Genomic DNA, 20,166 nt, shown 5'->3' with positions numbered 1-20,166 from the left:
TTGAAAAAAGAAATTCAAGGAGGCAGAAATGAAGAAGCTGGGTCACAGTGAAGAAGGGGAAATAATTACAACAAGACTGAAAAGAAAAATAAAGACTGAAAAGACAGGTTGGGGTCAGCAGTGAAGAGTTTTAAAGAAGGAAATACAAATTTTCATTATTTTACCTTAGAGGCAAGAGGAAGTCACTAAGGTGGTAGAGGATTCACATGGTCAGATAGAAAAATTGCTTTGGCAGCAAAGACAGAAAAACCAAGGCAAGGAAATCAAATTAGGAGGCTGCCCAGTCCAGAAGTGGTTTAAATGAAGAGATTTAAATGCAAATATCTTTCAAAGGATAGCTAAAAGCAAGATGTGGCAATTGGATGTGTCAAGTGAAAAATGAAGGGAAGGCTGGTGGTTATCTTTAGCAGAAAATGGTAAGGGGGTAATAAGAAGGGAAGGTAATGGAGAAAAGATAATGAGGTTTCAAAATTAAGTATGGTGATACAGGATGTTAGGTTGGCACTGAGATCAGAAGATCATAATGCAGAGATGATAATTAAATCATGGAAAATGATAAGGGAAGTGACAATGTATGTGTGCATATAGCAGGTTGTTCTGAACCTTTCTGTTTGGGCCTTTGGCTGTCTGGTGGAAACCTATGAAGACCCCCTTCTCATTTTAAAATTCATTGCCTACATACATAATTGAAAAAAGATAAATTTCAGTTAAAGATTAAAAATAAAGATCATCCCCCCCAAGTTCATGGGCCTAAGGTAAAGACTCCTGGTAAAGAAAGAGTCTAGAGTAAACCATTAGGAAATGATGGCATGCAAAGGGTTATGTTCACAAAGGAAACTGCGAGGGCAAGTAGGGGAATTCAAAAGAGAGTAGAGCCATGAAAATCTACAATACCAAAGTCAAACATAAATCCCACAACAGTTTCATGTGAGGTCTGAACTAGATAAAAATGTTACTGGAAAATATTTATCAAAATAAACAAAAATAAAACAATCACAATACAAAAACCACAGGGATTTTTATATAGGGATTAGTGGCCCTGCCACCCTAGTTTATAGTGTCAAATTCAATAGGCAGACTGAGAAGGATGAAGACTGAAATGCCCATCAGATCAGACAACTAATGGCTGGCAACTTTGGAATGAGGAGCTTGAGTTGAATAACAAGATCAGAAGTCATTCACAGGAATTAAAGAAACGATATAAATGAAAATATTTATAATATCTAGCATTGGCATATGAACTTATTTTAACTTGCAAGCAATCTTGATTTCATAGGAACTCATTGGAAACATTTTTCTCCTTTTGTTAAATAGAATGGAATATACTTTATAATCAACGTATAAAATAATAGTATGAGAATTACTTGAAACAAGTAGTAATTCTAATATGGAAAGATGACTCATTATGTACCAGACACTACAAAGTGTTAGGAATATCAATACAAGGAAAAGATAGATAGCTTCCACTCCAACAGGGAAAGATTATACACAAGAGAGCAGACAAGCAGAAGGGATAGAGCAGTTGGACACAGACCTGCTTGGGGACAGGTGTCAAAATTTCAGAAAGTCAAGCAAAGGAGGGAAGGGAATGGAGATCAGCTGATCAGTGACCTGCCCCCCCCCCCAAAATGGAAGAGCAGTGAGGGACTCACCAAAGGGAGGAAAGGGCTAGAATGATTGAAAGATACTTCAGGAGGAGAAGCAGAGGCATGGTGGCGAAGTCTACAGCAGTGGAGATGGGAGTGGTTTCCATTTCCTCTAAAAGGTGCCGGGCATTTTGATGTAGGAAGGACAAGACAAATGCCCCCCCCACCCCAAAAGCCAGCTGCTATACATCTATTACTATAAAGAAAAAATTGTTTTTATGGGTAAAATGATACCAAGACTGAGATACTGACAACTAGGGGGCAAGGGGGGAATAATTTTTCATTACAAATTACTTTTCATTCAAGGTTTTACTAAAACCCTTGCTGAGGGGGCGGTGAATAGAGCACTGCCCTTGGAGTCAGGAGGTACCCGAGTTCAAATCCAGCCTCAGACACTTAATGACCTAGCTGTGTGGCCTTGGGCAAACCACTTAACCCCATTGCCTTGGAAAAACTAAAAATCTTGCTGAAAATTAGTGAAGAGGAGAGGTATGGTGGTACAGGCCTGCACCATTGATAGGCTTCCCTTCCTCAACTAGGTGTAAATGGACAAGGCATGTAACTCCACTGAAGAAATGTTATAAACATCCAGAGAAGAGATCACAGTTAACCTTCTCATCAGTTATCTTGAGTTGTTTTCCCCAACAATAAAGCATGATACATTGGACAGAGATCCAGCTTCAGAATTGATCATGTTTCCAACATCTTCTAGCAAGTCTTAACTTTTATCCTTCAATCTAAGCAAGCTATGGTAGCAAGCTATGGTAGCCTACGTTTTGCAAGGGAGATGGGAGTTGAAGGGCCTCCTGGGCTAGAAGGTTCAGAGCTGCAGTGGGCCCAGCTGATTGGGTGTCTGCATTAACAAGGTAAGCCCCCACATACAAGGAGTTAGAATGTTGTCTCAAGGGGGAAAACTGATTTAAGTTGGAAAAATGGAGCAGGTCAAAGCTTCTGTGCCAACCAAAGTGAGATTGGACCTAAAAGTGATGTTAGTTAGATTTCCATCTTGGATGACAGACAAATAAACAGTTTCTAAAACAAAATGAAATTTATCCAAGAGATAGAGATAAGCTAGCTCCAATAGCCTGGGAACTCAATGGATCTAAGTATCTTTGAAAAATACCCTAGCTATAAATTACGGCTAGACTTGTCTTTTAGTACACTTGCACAGAATGTTTTAATACTCTTGGTCAGTTGGTTGATTTTGATTTAGGGCTCAACTGTAGGTGGAAGCATAATGAGAAATAATGATGGTGTAAAAACAAACAATATCAACATTTTTTAAGACAATTTTGATTCTGTCAGTGAATCTGAGACTATGAAACTCCTGGAACCACACCAGAAGTTTCTTTTGGATGTTATAACTAATATCCATTCTAGGGTGGGGAAAAAAAGTTTGAAAGATTTAAGGCATGAATAACTGGAATGACAGTAATTTCTATGGGCCACAGCAAAAAAAAGTAACTGAACATATAAATAAAAGTAAATTTTGTTGCAGGATAGATGCAGAGACCCACTAAAGTTCTACTACTCCCTAACTGACCTGTTGGTTAAGTAAGCCCCTCAAATCTATTTCCTAATCTGTAAACTGAAGAGGCTGGACTAAATGATTTCCACTGCTCTTTTCAAATTTCAAACCTATGCATCTATTAGCCAAAGACATTCACAGTAGAGGGAAGCAAGGATAAGAAAGAGTCCTATTTATTCTCTAAGAAGATTGGGAACAATGAAGTACAAAATCCTACAAATTCTAGAACAAAGAATTACTCTTCTTGGTGTGGAGAGGACAGTAGATAACCGATTAAGCTGGAACAGTTAAGATTATATGCCTTTTAAAATATCTCTCTAAAAACCTTCCATTAAGTCTACAGACATTAAGTCTCTAAGTGGCATTTAAGTGGTTTGACAGGCTACCAATAATCCTATTAAAAATTATACAAAATTGTCAAAACACAGAGGAATGCAAAAAAAAGAAACCAAAACTCCATGACTTTACCTAACACCCATATCAAGTTAAGCAAAGACAAAAAATGTGAAAAGTCATAGGAGGAAATATGTTACAGGAAAATCAGACAATAATTCATCACAGAAGGGCTGTGAATGGGTTCCTGTGCTCTCGAAAACAATTGGGAATTGGAAGAAAAATTACTAAATTGAACTGTTTGACCTAGAAAGAGATTACTTATGGCAACATAGCCTCTTGCTGCCCCACCACCCCCTTTTAAATATACACAAAAGAAATACAAACAGCAACATTGCTTTTGATAATAGAAATACTGAGGAAAAATATATGCATGAAGCATCATAATGATGAAGAATTCAAAGAAAATGAAATGATTCAGAAAAAGAAAGACTATAAATGTTAATTACAATGACCAAGTCAATAATGAAATGCAACAAAACTCTGGTCAAAAACAACTGGTCAATGTTAGTTACAGTATTATCAAAATTAAAGGGCATATTCTTCCCCTTTTCTTTTTTTTTTGCAAGGCAATGGGGTTAAGTGGCTTGCCCAAGGCCACACAGCTAGGTAATTATTAAGTGTCCGAGGCGGGATTGGAACTCAGGTACTCCTGACTCCAGGGCCAGTGCTCTATCCACTGCGTCACCTAGCTGCTCCTCTTCCCCTTTTCTTAACAAATGATTATACAGCACACTAAGATTATTGAAAGATAATTGTCATTTAACCTAAATTGCCTATAAATGTTATTTAACAAAGATATTTCAATTTTAATTTCAACTATTATTCAAGAATTCTCCAATAGATATGAACTGCCCGTAGTTCCCAAAATTTATCTTTTATATTCTGGGGCTTAAGAAAACTCCCACAAAAACAAATTACATGGATTAAAAAAACAAAAATATTGTTATGAAAAGTTCACCAGTTGCAGATTTCTAAACTGATCACTCTTCAATGACTGGAAAAATTACAGAATATTATTGAAGAGATGGGTAGTACATATCTCTTAAGTACAAACAACCCAGAACCAACACAGCTTCATCAACAGTCATTCCAGATAAAATGAGATTAGTAAACTGCTAAATCAGAGGAAATACTCTCATAGCTTACTGAGATTTTTGTCTAACCACATGACAAAGCCTCTAGAGCTACTGTGGACAAGATAAAAAGAGGTGTGCTAAAACAAAACACAATTAGATTGATTCCAGAACTTGCTGGTACAGCCCCAAAGAGCAGTAATTGAATTTTCTGGTATCATCAGAAGGGAGCAGTGCTTAGTCCTATCCTAAATGTAGATAATGGTATAGGTGAAATTAGAAGCTAGATTTAAAAAGATCTAGCCAGCCTAGAGTATATTGTATTAAACAAAACAAAACAAAAACAAAAAAAAAAAAACTTAATGCAGAATAAATGTTAAAAACACACTGGTTGGGGGAAAAAATCCATCCCAAATGTAAAATGGTGAGGGTGAATAGCTAGATAACAAAAAAGTAGTTTATTTGAAAAGACTCTGAGAATTTTGATAGACTGTAAATTGAATAAGTCAATAAGCATTCCTTAAATAGGCCACATGGATATGCTCTGATAAACTAGAAATTCAGTTTTTCTGGGTATGTATCTCCCCCTTCCTTAACATTTTCTCTAGTACCTAAAAGAATGTATAGTAGTGTTCAAAAGCCTTTTTCAACATGAACACTTGCTGAAGAACCATTATCCAATGCTATAATGCCTCAGGTCCTACAATTAGAGAAAAGTTCAATTTGAACACCCAAAAAAAAAAAAAAAAGACCATTTTCATTTACAAAGCTGAAGAGAAAAAGAAAACTGGACATGAAATACATATTCACGTATATGTGCACAGCTTGTTTTCCCTTAAAGCTGTTTTAATTATTTACATTTCCTTCTATTAGTCTCCAAAATTAAAGTATATAGTCTGAAACAGATTGAACGGGACACAATGTATTGAGTCTGATAGCAACATTTACAAATTTACAAAATCATACAGGATATAAAAGCTAGTATGTGGTTAACATTTTTTATTTGCACCCAGATGAAATGGGATCATCAAGATTTTAAATGGAGAATTTTAAAAAGATTCTCTGGATAAAATTCGAACCAAACTTAAGCATTGGTTAACAATTTGAGAGATAAGTTTCTGCTGTGGGAAATTTGCTAGAATAGATACAATATCATTGGGGTTGTGCTCTACAACTTGCCAAACTCAAAAATAAAGGCTTAAATAAAAAAGAATTGACCAAGATTCCTTTTTTGACAGTACCTGAACTATGAACAATACCTCATCACACCTAGAAACTACTAGAATCCCCTGTAAAGTCTTGGGAAAGACCCAAAACTTTTTACTGGTTTTAAATTTATGGCCCTGTGGTCCAAGAGAATTTTCTTTTTAACACCAACTATGGTTCTTAATTGTACATAGATTACCTGCACAAAAACAAGCAGATTCTAGACATCTTGAATTTAAAAAAAAAAATTTTTCTAAAGCACCTAATCCAATTTTGCATAGTTGAACCAGCTCTTCTTAGAGCAATAATAGAGTGGTATCTCATTTCCCTTCAGGAACTTAATAAAGAGTACTTCTTTACTTCAAACACTAAGTGGAAAGGGTTTTGGTTTAATTCTCAGCCAATTAACTCTCAGGATCTTTTACATGCAGCCATTAGAATATTTTGGTGGGATAAACCCAAGCAGAACAGCCTTACGGGTTAATAAGCAGAAGAACCACAAGGGGCAAAAAAAAATTAGGATAAAATAATTCTAATTTAGAATAAACAAGTCTATTAAAATTAAGTTCTTTAAAATGGGGGGGGGCAGAAGATGGTGAAAATGGCACCTAATCATTAAGGGGTCTTCAAAAAGAAGGAGGGCCATTTATTGAGGATGTTATCAATCTGATAAGGGTTGAACCAGAAGGCTTTTAAGGTCCCATCTGACTCTGAGCTTCAGCTTACAAATTGTTCCAAATTTTTTAAAGAAGCGATAGGGGTCACCATGCAACAGTTTAAGCATCCTGTTTGGATCCACAACAGTTGTTCTTCCCTAGATTATCTTCCCCTTATTTGTAGTCACAAAGCTGTCAATGTGGTATCTTACCTTTCCATCAGCTTCTCTTTATCCCAATTGAAATGGCTAAGGAGTATTCTTGTGATAGTTGCTGGATTCTAAAGGAGGGAAAGAAGTCACATTAGAGTAATACCATTTCAATGACATTCAGTGAACTCTTGCTGAATGTCTATCCCTTGTGACTAGTACAGTAGTTGGCACATAGGGGGTAGCTAATAAATGCTTACTGAATGAATGAATCAAGTATCAAAGAAAAATAATCTTAATGGAAGGTCTTCCCTTTTTCTTTTCCTGAAATGTGTGTTTTGTTTCCTTTCCAGACACAAAATTTAGGTAAGATTTATTTTACTTCAAGGACCTAAAATTCCTAACCCTAAGATCAAGCAGGAAAATATAAAACAACTGTGCACTGTTGTATAGAAAAGACTGAATCAGATTCTAGAAGATTCTGTCAAGTTGGAAATTATCTTACTAACATTCAAGAGAATTTTTAAAAATTCAGATTAATAGGCACTTAATAAATGCTTGTTAATTGAAATTTTTGCTTAAATAAGGATGTTGAACACTTTCCATGTCCAGACACAATCAAACTTAGTTGCATCTCAATGTATTGTAGTTTTTGTGGTGAATTAAAGTTATTAAAATATCTGAAGATATTTCACAAATATCTGTAAACAAAAATAAGTTCAAGGTGATCGTTTTACACACAAAATCTCACTGATACAGTATTGTTACAAGCGAAATACAAAGCCAACAGCAACAAACACTTATTAAGTACCTTTTATAAAGGGAAGGAAAAGGCAGTGTTTAAAAAGAAAAGACCAAAATAACTGTCCCTGGTACTCAAGGACTCTTCCCTTCTACTGGGGACAAAGCATGTAAGCAGTGGAAGCATGAGGTAAGGTAAAGAGTGATAAGGACAAAGGAGACTGTTTTCAACCAGGATATAACCTAATAAACCATATCTGTTCCCTGTTGAAAGCACCATAAATCTGCTTATCTTGCAAAATTTTGATGAGCTTGTTATTCACAAAACCAAGAATAGTAAGGAGATAAAGACACATACTTAGGGAAGGCAACAACTGAACTGGGTTTTACAAGACAGGTGGAATTCAACAAAAAAAGAGAAAAGGACATTCAATCCAGATAAAATCAGTGAGCAAAGCAAGTGTTGTAAAAATATATACTTGGTAGAGAAGAGGAGCAGAGTGTGGTTAAAAGCTCAGTTTGGATAGAACAACAAGTAAATTGGAACACAATAATGTAATGAGATTGGAAAGGTAGGTGGCAAGCCTACTTTAGTGAGGGCAGGCAAAGGGTTTTGGATTTTATTGGACAGGGAATGCATGCATATGGAAGTTACTACCACGGCTTTAGTGTGAAACAACCAACTAAACGAACAATCAAAAATGAAGAAAAACAGCTGAAAAGAAAAGTGGATAAAAAATAAGGTCTGTTCTAAAGTCATGGGAGTGGAAATATAAAGAAAATATGTGAGATTGAAAAAGCATTTAATGATTGTCAATTAATAAGGCAGATACTAGGCACTGGAGATACTCATACAATGAATGAATCAACTACTCAAGGTGGCCTACATTTTAATGAGTCATCAGAAACATATAAAGTGAATGAATCCAAGTGGCTCTTAGTACATGCAGTTTCAAGTTATTAAGAGTTTAGAACTGTAGTTAAGACCACACACACAAAGCTAATATACACCAAGAGCAGAGAGGGGCAGGGAAGAAGGGGAGAGAGGAGATAGAAGAATTTACTTCAAGAACATAGTGCTTGAGTTGCAGAAAGTGGGGCTGAGGGGCACAGTCAGGTGAAGAGCATAATGGGTCTGGCATGTGTCTATGGAGCAGCCAGAGGGAGGGCCAGTTTGGGCCTCTCACCAAAATGTGAGAAGTTGGTAGAGTCAGGTTGGAATGAGGCTTTTAAACTAAGGAGAAGAGCTATTTGACCTTAAAAGCAATAGAGAGGCCAGAGAAGGCCAGTTATAAACATGGGATGAAAACTCTGTTCTCTCCTTCCATCCTTATCCTATAAAAGTCTCATGAAAGGAAGAATCATTTTAGTTCAGAAATAGAGAGGTAGTCATTCTGAAAAAGTTTTGAGTTTAAAGTTGCTGGGAGGTAGGCAGGCCCACATGAAGATGTGGAAATATTGGAACTGTACAAGACAGCTAGGGGGGCTTCAGAAAAGAAATAAGGACAAGAGGAGAAAAAAAAATACTGACCATTATCTGAATTTTATATATTAACTGAAACCAAAGGAGGAGGGAAAAAAGTCAAAGAGATGCCCTTGGGGGATATAGCATTAATAAGGGTAAGGAAGAAAATGAAGTACCAGAAAGAAGATAGGAAAAACATGAGACTATGGTACATCTAAAGGCAAAGGGAAGTCTGGGAAGGGGTGAGCAGTATTCAAAGTTAGGAAAAGTTAAGGAGAATAAAAGGTCATTTGGATTTGGCAATTATGCTAGTTGTCTTTCCCTTTTAACTGGTTTGTGTATCATAGAAAACCAGGAATCCCTACCCTAAAATGTTAAACATAATTTCACAAAGTAATACTATAAAGAGCTCTGGATGGAGATCTTTCTTTCCAAGTCCCTGAAGATAATTCATAGCACCAGTATCTTAATGTTCTAGACAGGAACACTTTCCTGAAGAAAAATGTTTCCTACAGGCTTTTCAATGGGATCTATCCACAACACTTTTCATATCTATTACTTGTTAAGCAGGAAGGACAATATAAACATACAAAATTAAGTCAGCATGGCTTAGTGGAAAGAACTTTAGGAAACCCTCATGCCTCAGTTTCCTTACCTGAAAATAGGAATAATTCGTGTTATTATTACATTTCCATTGTGATGATGTGAGATAAGTTGTCTTAAGCAATATTAAGTTTTTATTAAGATCACTCTTGGCTAATTCCCTCATTTCTCTCAGCACCCTAGATTCTTAGCCAAGTTATCACACCACCCAACAAAATTGATAAAGGCTTATACCTTCATGTGTCCCCTAAAGTAAGCTCCTCCCTTGCTAATTAATTATTCACTTGCTCTTGCAGACTTACTGGTTGGTCCCCAAGTTCCATAGTTTTTTAATATACCCAACATTATGAAATGTTGCCTAGCTCTACATCAGAAGCTTTTACGCCCCCATAATAAATATGGAATGCCTGTATTTCAGCTCTCCTCACACCCTCTTCCTCTTCCAATTTATATGAATCTGATGAAATGTTTTCTTAGGCAACTGATTTAACTGTTCTATTTCTTTTAAATTTTTTTTGGGGGGGATGGTGGTGATGGAAATAAAGATGTACTACATAGTCTCACTTTACAGATTAAGATTCTGAAGTTCAGAGGTAGATCAATTTGCCCAAGGTCAAACAAAGAAGAGAACTTCAATCCTTGCTATTCACTTTAAAAAAGAAAAAACTCAGGGCAGCTAGGTGGTATATAGTGGGTAGAGCACCAGCCTTGGAGTCAGGAGTACCTGAGTTCAAATCAGGCCTCAGACACTTAATAATTACCTAGCCATGTGGCCTTGGGCAAACCACTTAACCCCATTGCCTTGCAAAATCCTAAAAAAAAAAAAAAAAATCACACCACACAAGAACTGAGTAGTTTAGTTTTGGTTTCAAAATTATGAAAAAGGAAGAAAACTTCCACGTGTCAGAAGGGGATAACCTAAGGTCAGTAAATCTCTCTTTCAGAACCTTCTCGGAGCTTTCCACAAGGAACTGAAGTCTCCCACAAGGAACTGAAGTCTCCTACATGGAGCAGTCTTATGCCAGTGTTATCAGAAGCTCTGTTCATTCACCATATCATTTACCTCCTCTAAACTTCCCCAGATTAAGAAACAAAACAACACTAGACCTACCCTCCCTGGGCATTCAGTACCATATGGATACAGATAAGAATAAAAAAAAAAAAAAGAGTTCCATTTACTAAACAATTACCAGCAAACAAATTTACTTTGGGACAAATAAAAACAACAACAACAAATTATTGAGGATATCACCTGACAAAATAAACAGATAAAATTGATCTGAAATGAATTTACAAACATTTGGTATCTGAAAAATCAGGAATAATTTATTCCTCTTAAAAATTAAAACTTGAAATTTAGAATTTTAGAATTATATTCATTTAAAGCACAATCTTAAACTCTATCTACAGTCCTACTGAATATGTTTTATGGATAGGTAGTCAAAAGTTAAGCCTTCAAAACAATTATTCCTGTTTTTAACAACCTGTAAATGTTTTCTAAAATTCTGAAGAGTGGAGGGTACCAATAACAAATTATTGAGGGGAAGAAGGGGAATACACCCTTATTTAATTTAATTTAATTATCACAGGTAGACTACTAAAAGGGGAATATAGTGAATATTTTTCTGACTAGATAAATGACACCAAGCATACTTATATAGTTACTGTTTCTTTAGTCTGCTTTTCTGATGTTGCTATTTTTGTCCTTCATTCTCAAAGAAGACTATAACATCAGGAAGGTGATGCCATGACATTTGAATTAGATTTTGACTGAGGGAGGAGTACGCTAGAAAATCCTCACTTTCTCCTCCAGAACTAGGTATAGTGGTCAGATATGAATCAGGACAATTGGAGATGGCCCTTGGACATGAAGCAATCAGGGTTAAGTAACTTGGCCCAAGGTCACACAACTAGTAAGTGGGGCAAGTGCCTGAACCTGAATTCAAACTCCTGTCCTGATTCCAAGGTCAGTGCTCTATCTACTCCATCACATGAAAAGGAAAGGCATACATACACATACAGAGAAAAACTATGGAGTCTGAATGCAGACCAAAGAAATAGTATTTTCGCTTTTTAAAATTTGATTTTGTCTTCTTCTCAAGGCCTTTTTCACCACATGACTAATATAGAAACGTTAAACGTGATTATACATAAACTATCAAATTACTGTCAGGGGAAAGGGAGAAGGAAGAAGGCTGGCAGAACAATGTGGAATTCAATGAAAGACACAATTTATCAGCTAATTTGAATTAAGTGCTATTAGTCTGGCAATGAGAGTCTTGGCTTGACAACAGAGAAACAGGTAAAATGACTTCCAAGTTCACACCAGCAATGTGTGAAGTCAAAAGCAATAACCAGAGACTGATATTCATAATCCAGGCTAAATGAAAAGCAAATTGACCTGAAAAGTCTAAATCATGATATTATTTCCATTTTTGTAAGTAAGGAAATGGAATAATTGGTCCGTGGTCATGGTATTATATACAGCATCGGAACCCAAACTGTTCTAAGTCTGGCACAACTTAGTCCTGGCACTAATGCCAGGCTAGGAAGAGCCAACAGAACCTTAAGGATGGATCTGCCTACTGAATAGCAAGTCCCTCCTCCTTCCATAACACATGTGACGACAGATGATTACTTGCCAGTCTTAGCCTACAGACACCAAATGCAGGGTCTCTGTTCCACTTTTCAATAGCTCCAATCGTGAAAATTTTTTCCTAACTTCAAGCCAAAATCAGTCTCTTTGCAACTTCTACCTAAAGTTTTCATCAACCATTAAACCTACATTGAGAAGCAATGATAAGAAGAATGATATGGGGGAAAAAGACAAAAAATAAAACCAGAGCTGACTCAGACCTCAGAGTTTTGACATTCTATTGGATGAAGTCAATGTGCATGTAAATATGTATATGGATGTAAAGAAATAGTATTGAACTGTAAGAAATAATTATTTCATAGAAATACAATATGAAAAAATGCAGAATGAAATAGGTAGTTAAGAAAATAGTTATGTTCACAATGACTACAACACTGCATATAGGAAAAAACTAAAGTAAAATTATAAAGAACTAGCATGGCTCAAAAAAAAAAAAGACAGGAGAACTCATCTCACCTGATTTGCTGGCAGTGGTGAGAGATTCACAAGTGTTAAGGAACATATTTTCAGGCTTTTAAAATGCACTCATCAGTTATAATTTTTTTTCTTAAAAATTATGTTGAGATGGCTGTCTTAAAAAGGAAGGATACTGGGGAAAATTATGGCAACATTATTATAAAATCCAACAGAGATCAAAAGCTTTTTTTGTTTTTTAAAGCAAACTGAAAGTTCTGATAAGCAGAGGTTTAGAGTGAGGAAATTCCATTATGGGAGAGAGAGTGTCATTCAATAAAAAAGCAAGAAAGCCACTTGGGCTAAGCTGCAGAAATAATGTATAGTAAGACAGAAAAGAGGAGTTGAAACCAAGATGTGAAGGAACTATTGGTGTTTATAAATAGTGGAGTAATGCATTTAGACTGCTGTTTTGAGTATGGCTTGAAAAGGTAAACAAATGAAGCTGGAAGAATAATTAGGAAGCTGTCAGTAAAAGGTGATAATCAACTAAAATACTGGATATGTGAATGAGGTAACTGCCTTCATTCAAGAGGGTTTATTAGGATACTATTATTAGACTATGTACTGTTTCTCACAGACAAGGACTGTCTTTCAACTTAAATCTTTAGAATTTAGTCTAGAGCCTGGTTCTATGTTTCTTAACTTGAAGGATTTCAGTTATCAAATCAGATAATGGAGGCTCTTGTATTGGGCTAGACAATAGAGAACCACTCAATACTGTTATCACATCTATGCATCCCAAAATAAACAAGTAACAGCAATATTGTAGGTCGAGTTCATGAATGACATGCTATAAAAATGCTATCCCATCCCAAAGACAGAGCTGATGGTATCTGGATAGTTTGAAGCATACTTTTTTTTTCCACTTTACTTTTCTTGAAGTTTCTCCTTTGGGGGGGGGCATTGTTTACGTTTTTACAACATGACTACTGTAGTAGTATTTTTCATGACTATATCAAGAAACATGTTTTCTCAATGAGGGGGAGTAGAATGGGAGGAAGGAAGAAAATTTGGAACTTAAGGTTTAGGAAATCAATATTGAAACTTGTCTTTGCATGTAACTGGGGAAAATTAAAATTATATATATATAAGAAGAAGAAATATTGCTAGGATAAAATCAGTAGACCTGCTAAGTTATTTGCTAGGAGGAATAATAAGGAAGAACCACCAAAATATGACATTGAAGTTTGAAGCCTTTCAGCAGATGTTAAAGGGGGAAACTAATGAGGCCAGTTTCCACCAAGTTAACTTTGAGGTGCTACAGAAGTAAGTAGTTAGAGATGCAGTGTTGGTACTCGGGTGGAGAATTAATAGAAAGTGATTTAAGAGTCAATGGCATAGATGATGTAGTGAATGCCATAGAAAACTATGAGAGCTGGTATAACTTGGGAGGAAAATGCCCAGTACCAAATCTTAAAGGAAATGTCCAAAATTAAAAGGAACTAAGGATGAAAGAGAACCAGATGAAGGATGAAAGAACCAGAAAAATGAAATGATTAGGAGTGTAGAATGATAAATGATTTGGGGAAAAGTGTTTTCTTTTTTTTTAATCAGCAACTTAAAGTGTTTGACAAATTGGTTCCTAACCTATGGGTTACAGACCTTCAGGTTCAGTTAGTGTAATAAAAAGGCTGTAGATCCATAAATATGCAAACAGTATCACTTATATGCTAAAAAGTAACTCATGTTATTAATTTTCAGTAGTATATGACAAGCTATTATGAATTCAGTAAAGTTCTTAAATGAACTACTATCATGTGCAAAAAACATTTGCCCTTTTTAAGGAGGTTCCTAATAACAGAAAAGGTTGGGAAGCATTGCCCTGAGGGATTATGGTAGTCACAGGAAGAGCCAATGTTTTTGAGAACTGAGGAGCCTTATTGTTAGAATATCAACCTTGAGAAAGAAGTTAACTTTTAAGGAGCAATTAAGTAGGTCTCAAAACCACTTCTGTAAAATGAGGACAATTATCTTTAGGTTCCTTTTAAGTCTAAATAAAACCTGTTAGCCCTGGGAAAAAGTGTTAGACAGCCCCCTCTCTTCCCCTACATGCCACAGGTTTGTGATGTGTACTTATGTATTGTATCTACTTATATATAAGGTCAGAGGAAAGAATAAGTAGAATCTAAATCAAAAATTGTTTAAAGGAAGTCAATGAAGGAAAAACAGGAAACTTAATAAGCAAATTCTTAAGATACAAAGAGAAACAATGCTGATAAAAGAATTTCTCTAACATGATTGGAAAAACATTTCATCAGTTAACTTACATTTAGAGGTTCTATTTAACAGGATGAATTAAAAAAAAAACTGAAACAGGTCAAGTCCTTTAAAGTTGTCAGAAGTAGAGGCTAATAAGGAAAGCCTTAGCTCTGTAGGGGGAAAAAGGGATCAAAAAGGGCATTGGGGAGAAAGCATCTTGCAACTTCAACGTAAATTGACGTTTTATCTCTAAATTCAACTTTGTTAACATAGCTACAAATGTTAATTTTTTATTTTTTCATTTTTCACTTAGGAAAAAAGTATAGAAAATACTTAATGCAAAAAAAAATCTCAAAATCTATGTTTATCTCTAAACTAACAGTGTTATATTTTCCATTGATCAATAAGAAAAACAGTTGTCTATTCTTTTCTGAAAACCAATCTCAAAATAAGCTGGTGCTTCAAAATGCACAGCACATGCGTCCCAGTATTAAATATACACTTAAATTGGGGAGAATTAGTTTGGTTTCAAGGTTAGTACATTCATTTAAAATATTTCAATGCTCCAATGTTAGGTCTTTCAGATGTCTTCTTGAAATACATTTGAGTCTTCCAGGAACCAAAGGAATGAGATGCAGAATAATAAATAATAATAATGAAGCTATTATCAAAAAGCCCATGGGCCTCCTAATGCTAAGATTTTAGCTGATGACATTCTTTCTTGAGGTCTGCATCATGGTGGAAAAGGCTATTTATAAAAAACCCTGGTGTTAGTCATTACACATTCTTGTTTTCTGCTGTAAAGCAAATAATATGCAAAACATTTAAGGGCAAATCAATAATATAAAAACCACAAAATAACACCATTCAGGGAGTCAAAATATGCTTGAATTCAACAGGTTAACAATACAAAATTTTTGCTAAAATTCTACTATGAAATTTTCACTCTGTAAAGTCTACTGGATATATAATTACTTGAAGGGGTAGAGAGCCTGGGAGAATGAAAAGTAGTTTCTAATCCGTGGGAAAGGAAAAGTTCTGGAGATAGAATGGAAAGGTTGGGCTTCTTAGGAACAGAGGGCAGAGAAATGGAAAAGAGATGAAAAAATCTTGGATAAAGTGGAAAACAGTTATACAACTCTCTAATCTCATCCTTCATCTAAAATCCAATGAAAACGTATAGATTTGGGCTTAAGGAGGTACAAGGTTAAAGTGACTGACAGAGAAAATAAGAATTACTAAAAAAAAATTGAATTTTCTAGAGCCAGGAAACATTGGAGAAACTTAGGATAACACTAATATAGAGCTTCATTCTTGTTTTGCCCCTAGTCTCTTCCCCTTCTGTATATATTCTCTGGAAAATATGGTAGAGATCTTGAACCAGAGGCCTTGGTCTGACTGAGCCCAAGTGCTCACTTACTGCCTCCCCAAGAGGGATAAATATAAAATATGGGAGTGAGACCCAATGACCCTATCAGGACCTTTGAGAACCCTGAAAATTTGTCTGAGCAGAGGGTTTCCAGGCTCCTAAATGGTCACTCCTAGTACAGCAGACACTCTAAATTCAAGACTTGTTTAGAAAAGTCCAGACACTTGACTATCTCATATAATTGTAGTTATATTTTCTTTTAGCTCACTTAAATATGTTTGCAACAGGACACTGTGGACCATGTAAACTGACAGGGGTTGATTCAACTCCTTTCCCCTCCCCAGCTTCCAAATGATGCCCTCTCATGAAAGTGCATTTTAGATTGAGCTTCTCTGGTGATCAAGGTTTCTCAAAGTTAACATCAGTGTTTTATTTAAATGCCAAATTATTTCCACTGAATTCTAAGTGTCTGTAGTGGGAAAAACAGGGTTTTTCCCTCAATAAATCTTGCTTTAAATAGCGGGCAGAGGAAGGGGAGAGAAGAGGATTTCCATCAAGATTCACAGGTCAAAGATTCTATGTTTTAATAATTGTGTCCTGACTGCTAATCAATAAGAGATGGTCCTTAAGAACTTGTCTTTGAAATGGTTCTGTCCTACCTTTGCCGCTGCAGCCCGCCTGTCCTTTGCATCACTGAATTCACACTTCTGGAAGTACCCATTAAGCACTGTAACAGACAGATGGACAGATCAATGGGCCACAGCGGCAGAGGTCAGAATGACAGACTTCATAAAAAATAAAATTAGGGTCTATTAAAGGGTGAAAAGGGTTCAGATGGGCTCTACCTGTAGCTCAAAAGTTGCCTCTACACTCTACATGCAGATTCTTATATTAAGTCTTTGGACACAACAGGTTGTCTTGCATGATCAGTTTTACCTACCCTTTAATAGGAGGAAACTTTTGATATTCCTTATTTGAAACATTTTTTAATGTTAAAATGAAAATTGTTATGTGTATAGATTTTCTTCTGTATTAACATCAAAGCTCCTAAGTAGCTTAGTTAGATAAGATCATGTACCTAAAGGATTTGTAAACCTTCACTCAAGTACACTAGTCAGAGCAGAAGCTTTTCCTTAAAGGCACTCTTACATTTAGCTGTCACTTCCCTTCTTTCACATGAATTTAGTTCAGTCAATGAAGCATTAATCTAGAATTATTGCACCTACAAGGTGATCTTTTCTCCTTGAAAGACAAAAACAAGAAAAATAATTTGATGGTACTAGCTTTATGCCAAATAATAGCTCGTCTTAAGCACCTGCTCAGGTTTTTATGCCTCTATTACCTTACAATTTCTTAAAACTACTCTACCTTTTTTTCTTATTTCAAAATTTTGCTTTAAAAGTTTCATCTAGTTTCTGCCTTTTGGATATAATCATTGGTTGTTTATGATAAACAAAGGAGATCATATTCAGTTTTAAGAAGTTTAGAAAAATTCACCTCCCTCAATTAGGACCACCTCTTTCTATATCATGTATATATCTAATTGGCAGTTCAAGGAAAGAATAAGTTAACATTCAAAGATAAGACTATTTGATAAAAACAAAACAGAAACCTATCTTCTTATAGATATAAAATCCTTAAAAAAAATAACTGAGGGCAAATACAATGAAAGTAGGGCTAGGGCTGTAGCTCAGAATGAGTAACAGCATACTGATTTTCAAAAATGGCCCTGCCTCAAGTTCTACTATTTCAAGAACATCTCTCCTTAAGCATCCTGCCAGAAAATTGTCCTCCAATTCCAGTCACAAATTGAAGTGTCATGAAAAGGAGGAGAAATAGTGTTTGATTCCAATATACCACATTTTTGACAAAAGACTGGTCTGTTCCTAAAACTCAGGGCTAAATTCAGCAGTTAAGACTTGAAAATATACAAACACTCCATTAGCACAGAAGTCCTCATCATGTAAGAACTTCACCTGCAAGTCTTATAACAAGAGAGTTGTCATCTTTTGTTGTTCAGCTGTTTCAAAACCCCATTTGGGATTTTCTTGTCAAAGTCTTTGGAGTGGTCTGCCATTTCTTCTCCAGTTCATTTTACAGATGAAGCTGAGACAAACAAGGCTAAGTAACTTTTCCAGGGGCACATTGCAAGCAAGTATCTGAGGTCAAATGTGAACTCAGGAAGATGAGTCTTCCTGACTCAGGCCCAACACTCCATTCACTGTACCACCCAGCTAGATTTATCATCCAACCTTAACTTAAAAATCTCAAGTAATGGAGAAAATCTAGTACACCTCATGTCTTTTTTGAAACAATACATAAAATTGTATGGAATACAGTTTATTTGGATAAATACAATATTACAATCTAATTAGGATCTCTTGGGGGGGGGGGACACATCTCAAAAGCAGTAATTTAACAATAGCTACTCCCTTCCTTCCCCCACCCCATCTGTCCATTCATACCAGAAAAACTGCAGTCTTTTTCTCACTAGCCAGTTTGAATTTTAGCCCATTTCTTGATTGATTTAAGTTCACTGTCACTTAAGAAAGATGCCTGAACAATTCTGATCATAAGATAACCAATCACAAAATGTGTGAATAAAATGACCATTTAACAGCATCCAACTATTCAACTATCTCACCTAAAAGTTAAGCATTTCTGAGTTCTACAGTACTATTTTTAACATTGCCGGTGGGGGGAAAAACCATACATCCAATAAGCTTTTTAGTCACTAACAAAAAATACAACTAGATAGGCAATAGTTAAGTCTCCCAACTTTTTTCTGAAGAGAATCAATTGATAACTGACAGGGTTGGTGAAATGATCCTAATGTGCAGATGATTACATTCTAGTACCATCCTGAGGTAATAATATACTTCACATAATAATAAGAAATCTACTTAGGAACTTCTTTGATTATCCACTGGTAACTAGGTCCTAGTTGAAGAAGTCTATTGTATAGAATGAACATAATTACAAGTAAAAAGTAAAGAGGAAATAAATAACACAGAACAAGTGGCAATGAAAATTAGGTTAGATTTTATATGCTGCTGCCTCTATTTGTCAGTTGCTTCCTAAACCTTGCAAAATGAAAATCTTTTCTTCAATTTTAATCCACTCTCTAGTTAGAAAGGAGCTCAAATGTCTGTTCCAGAATCCCTCCCCCTCAATATTCCATGACTTTTTAAGAGAGAGATGTTGGGCAGAAAGTACAAGAATTTTTCTATCCAAACCCTCACTGCTATAGAATAGCTGTGGATAACCACATATCCATGTTTCAACCATGTGTGAAATTTTGAGTTAAACCTGGAATACGTAAAGTACAATTTTATATTCCTTCCTCCTCAATTTGGGGAGTTCTAAAATGCTCCTAAAGGAATGGGGGCTGGACCTATGACTTCACTATTATAATCAGAAATTCTGATTAGTAAACTCCTAAAAACTAAGCTAAAAACAAACTTTAGAAATAATCTACTTCACCAACCCAGCACCCATTTAGATCCTAAAAATTAAACTGCCTTTTCACTGTCTGAAATTAATATCAACAGACATTTAAATATAACTGTGAAGCTTACACAGTGCTTTGTGTATCTACTTCATTTAAATAAAAATAAGCAAGCTTATGAAAAGTATCTAAAGCCAACCCAAAGTATTTCATTTGCCCTTATAAACTGCATTTATTTTGAAGAAAATTAACAAAATGAGTAATACGGTAACTAATGATCTAATTATGGCAAAGCAACCTATGTTTGATCTAAGTTTTATTATTTGGAATCCACGAATACTTTTAATAATATACTCAATTGGCATTCTCTGTTCTCAGATATAACGTTTTTATGAAATACTCCATTATTTCCTTAATGAAAGAATTCTCTTTTCATGCAGTAAGTGAAGCAGCAGCCCTGGAGTCAGGAGGACCTGAGTTCAAACCTGACCTCAGATAATAATTACCTAGTTGTGTGACTTTGGGCAAGTCACTTAACAACACTACATGGCAAAAAAAAAAAATAAGAATTTTCT

At 35.6% G+C, this 20,166-nt stretch overlaps 1 protein-coding gene across 2 annotated transcripts in view; it reads right to left on the bottom strand.

The window, feature by feature from the left end:
- Positions 1-20,166, bottom strand: part of ARIH1 (ariadne RBR E3 ubiquitin protein ligase 1) — an 81,710-nt gene that overhangs the window by 35,839 nt on the left and 25,705 nt on the right. For both annotated transcript variants that reach the window (XM_074232660.1, XM_074232661.1), the window contains exon 2: positions 6,718-6,785. In XM_074232660.1, coding sequence (XP_074088761.1) covers positions 6,718-6,785 — 68 coding nt within the window. The remainder of the gene's footprint in view (positions 1-6,717; positions 6,786-20,166) is intronic.

The sequence above is a fragment of the Macrotis lagotis genome, chromosome 4 (genome assembly GCF_037893015.1).
Source record: "Macrotis lagotis isolate mMagLag1 chromosome 4, bilby.v1.9.chrom.fasta, whole genome shotgun sequence".
Taxonomy (NCBI): Eukaryota; Metazoa; Chordata; class Mammalia; order Peramelemorphia; family Peramelidae; genus Macrotis; species Macrotis lagotis.
The sequence above is the reverse complement of the archived record's forward strand: the minus strand, read 5'-3'. Positions and strand labels throughout refer to the sequence as shown.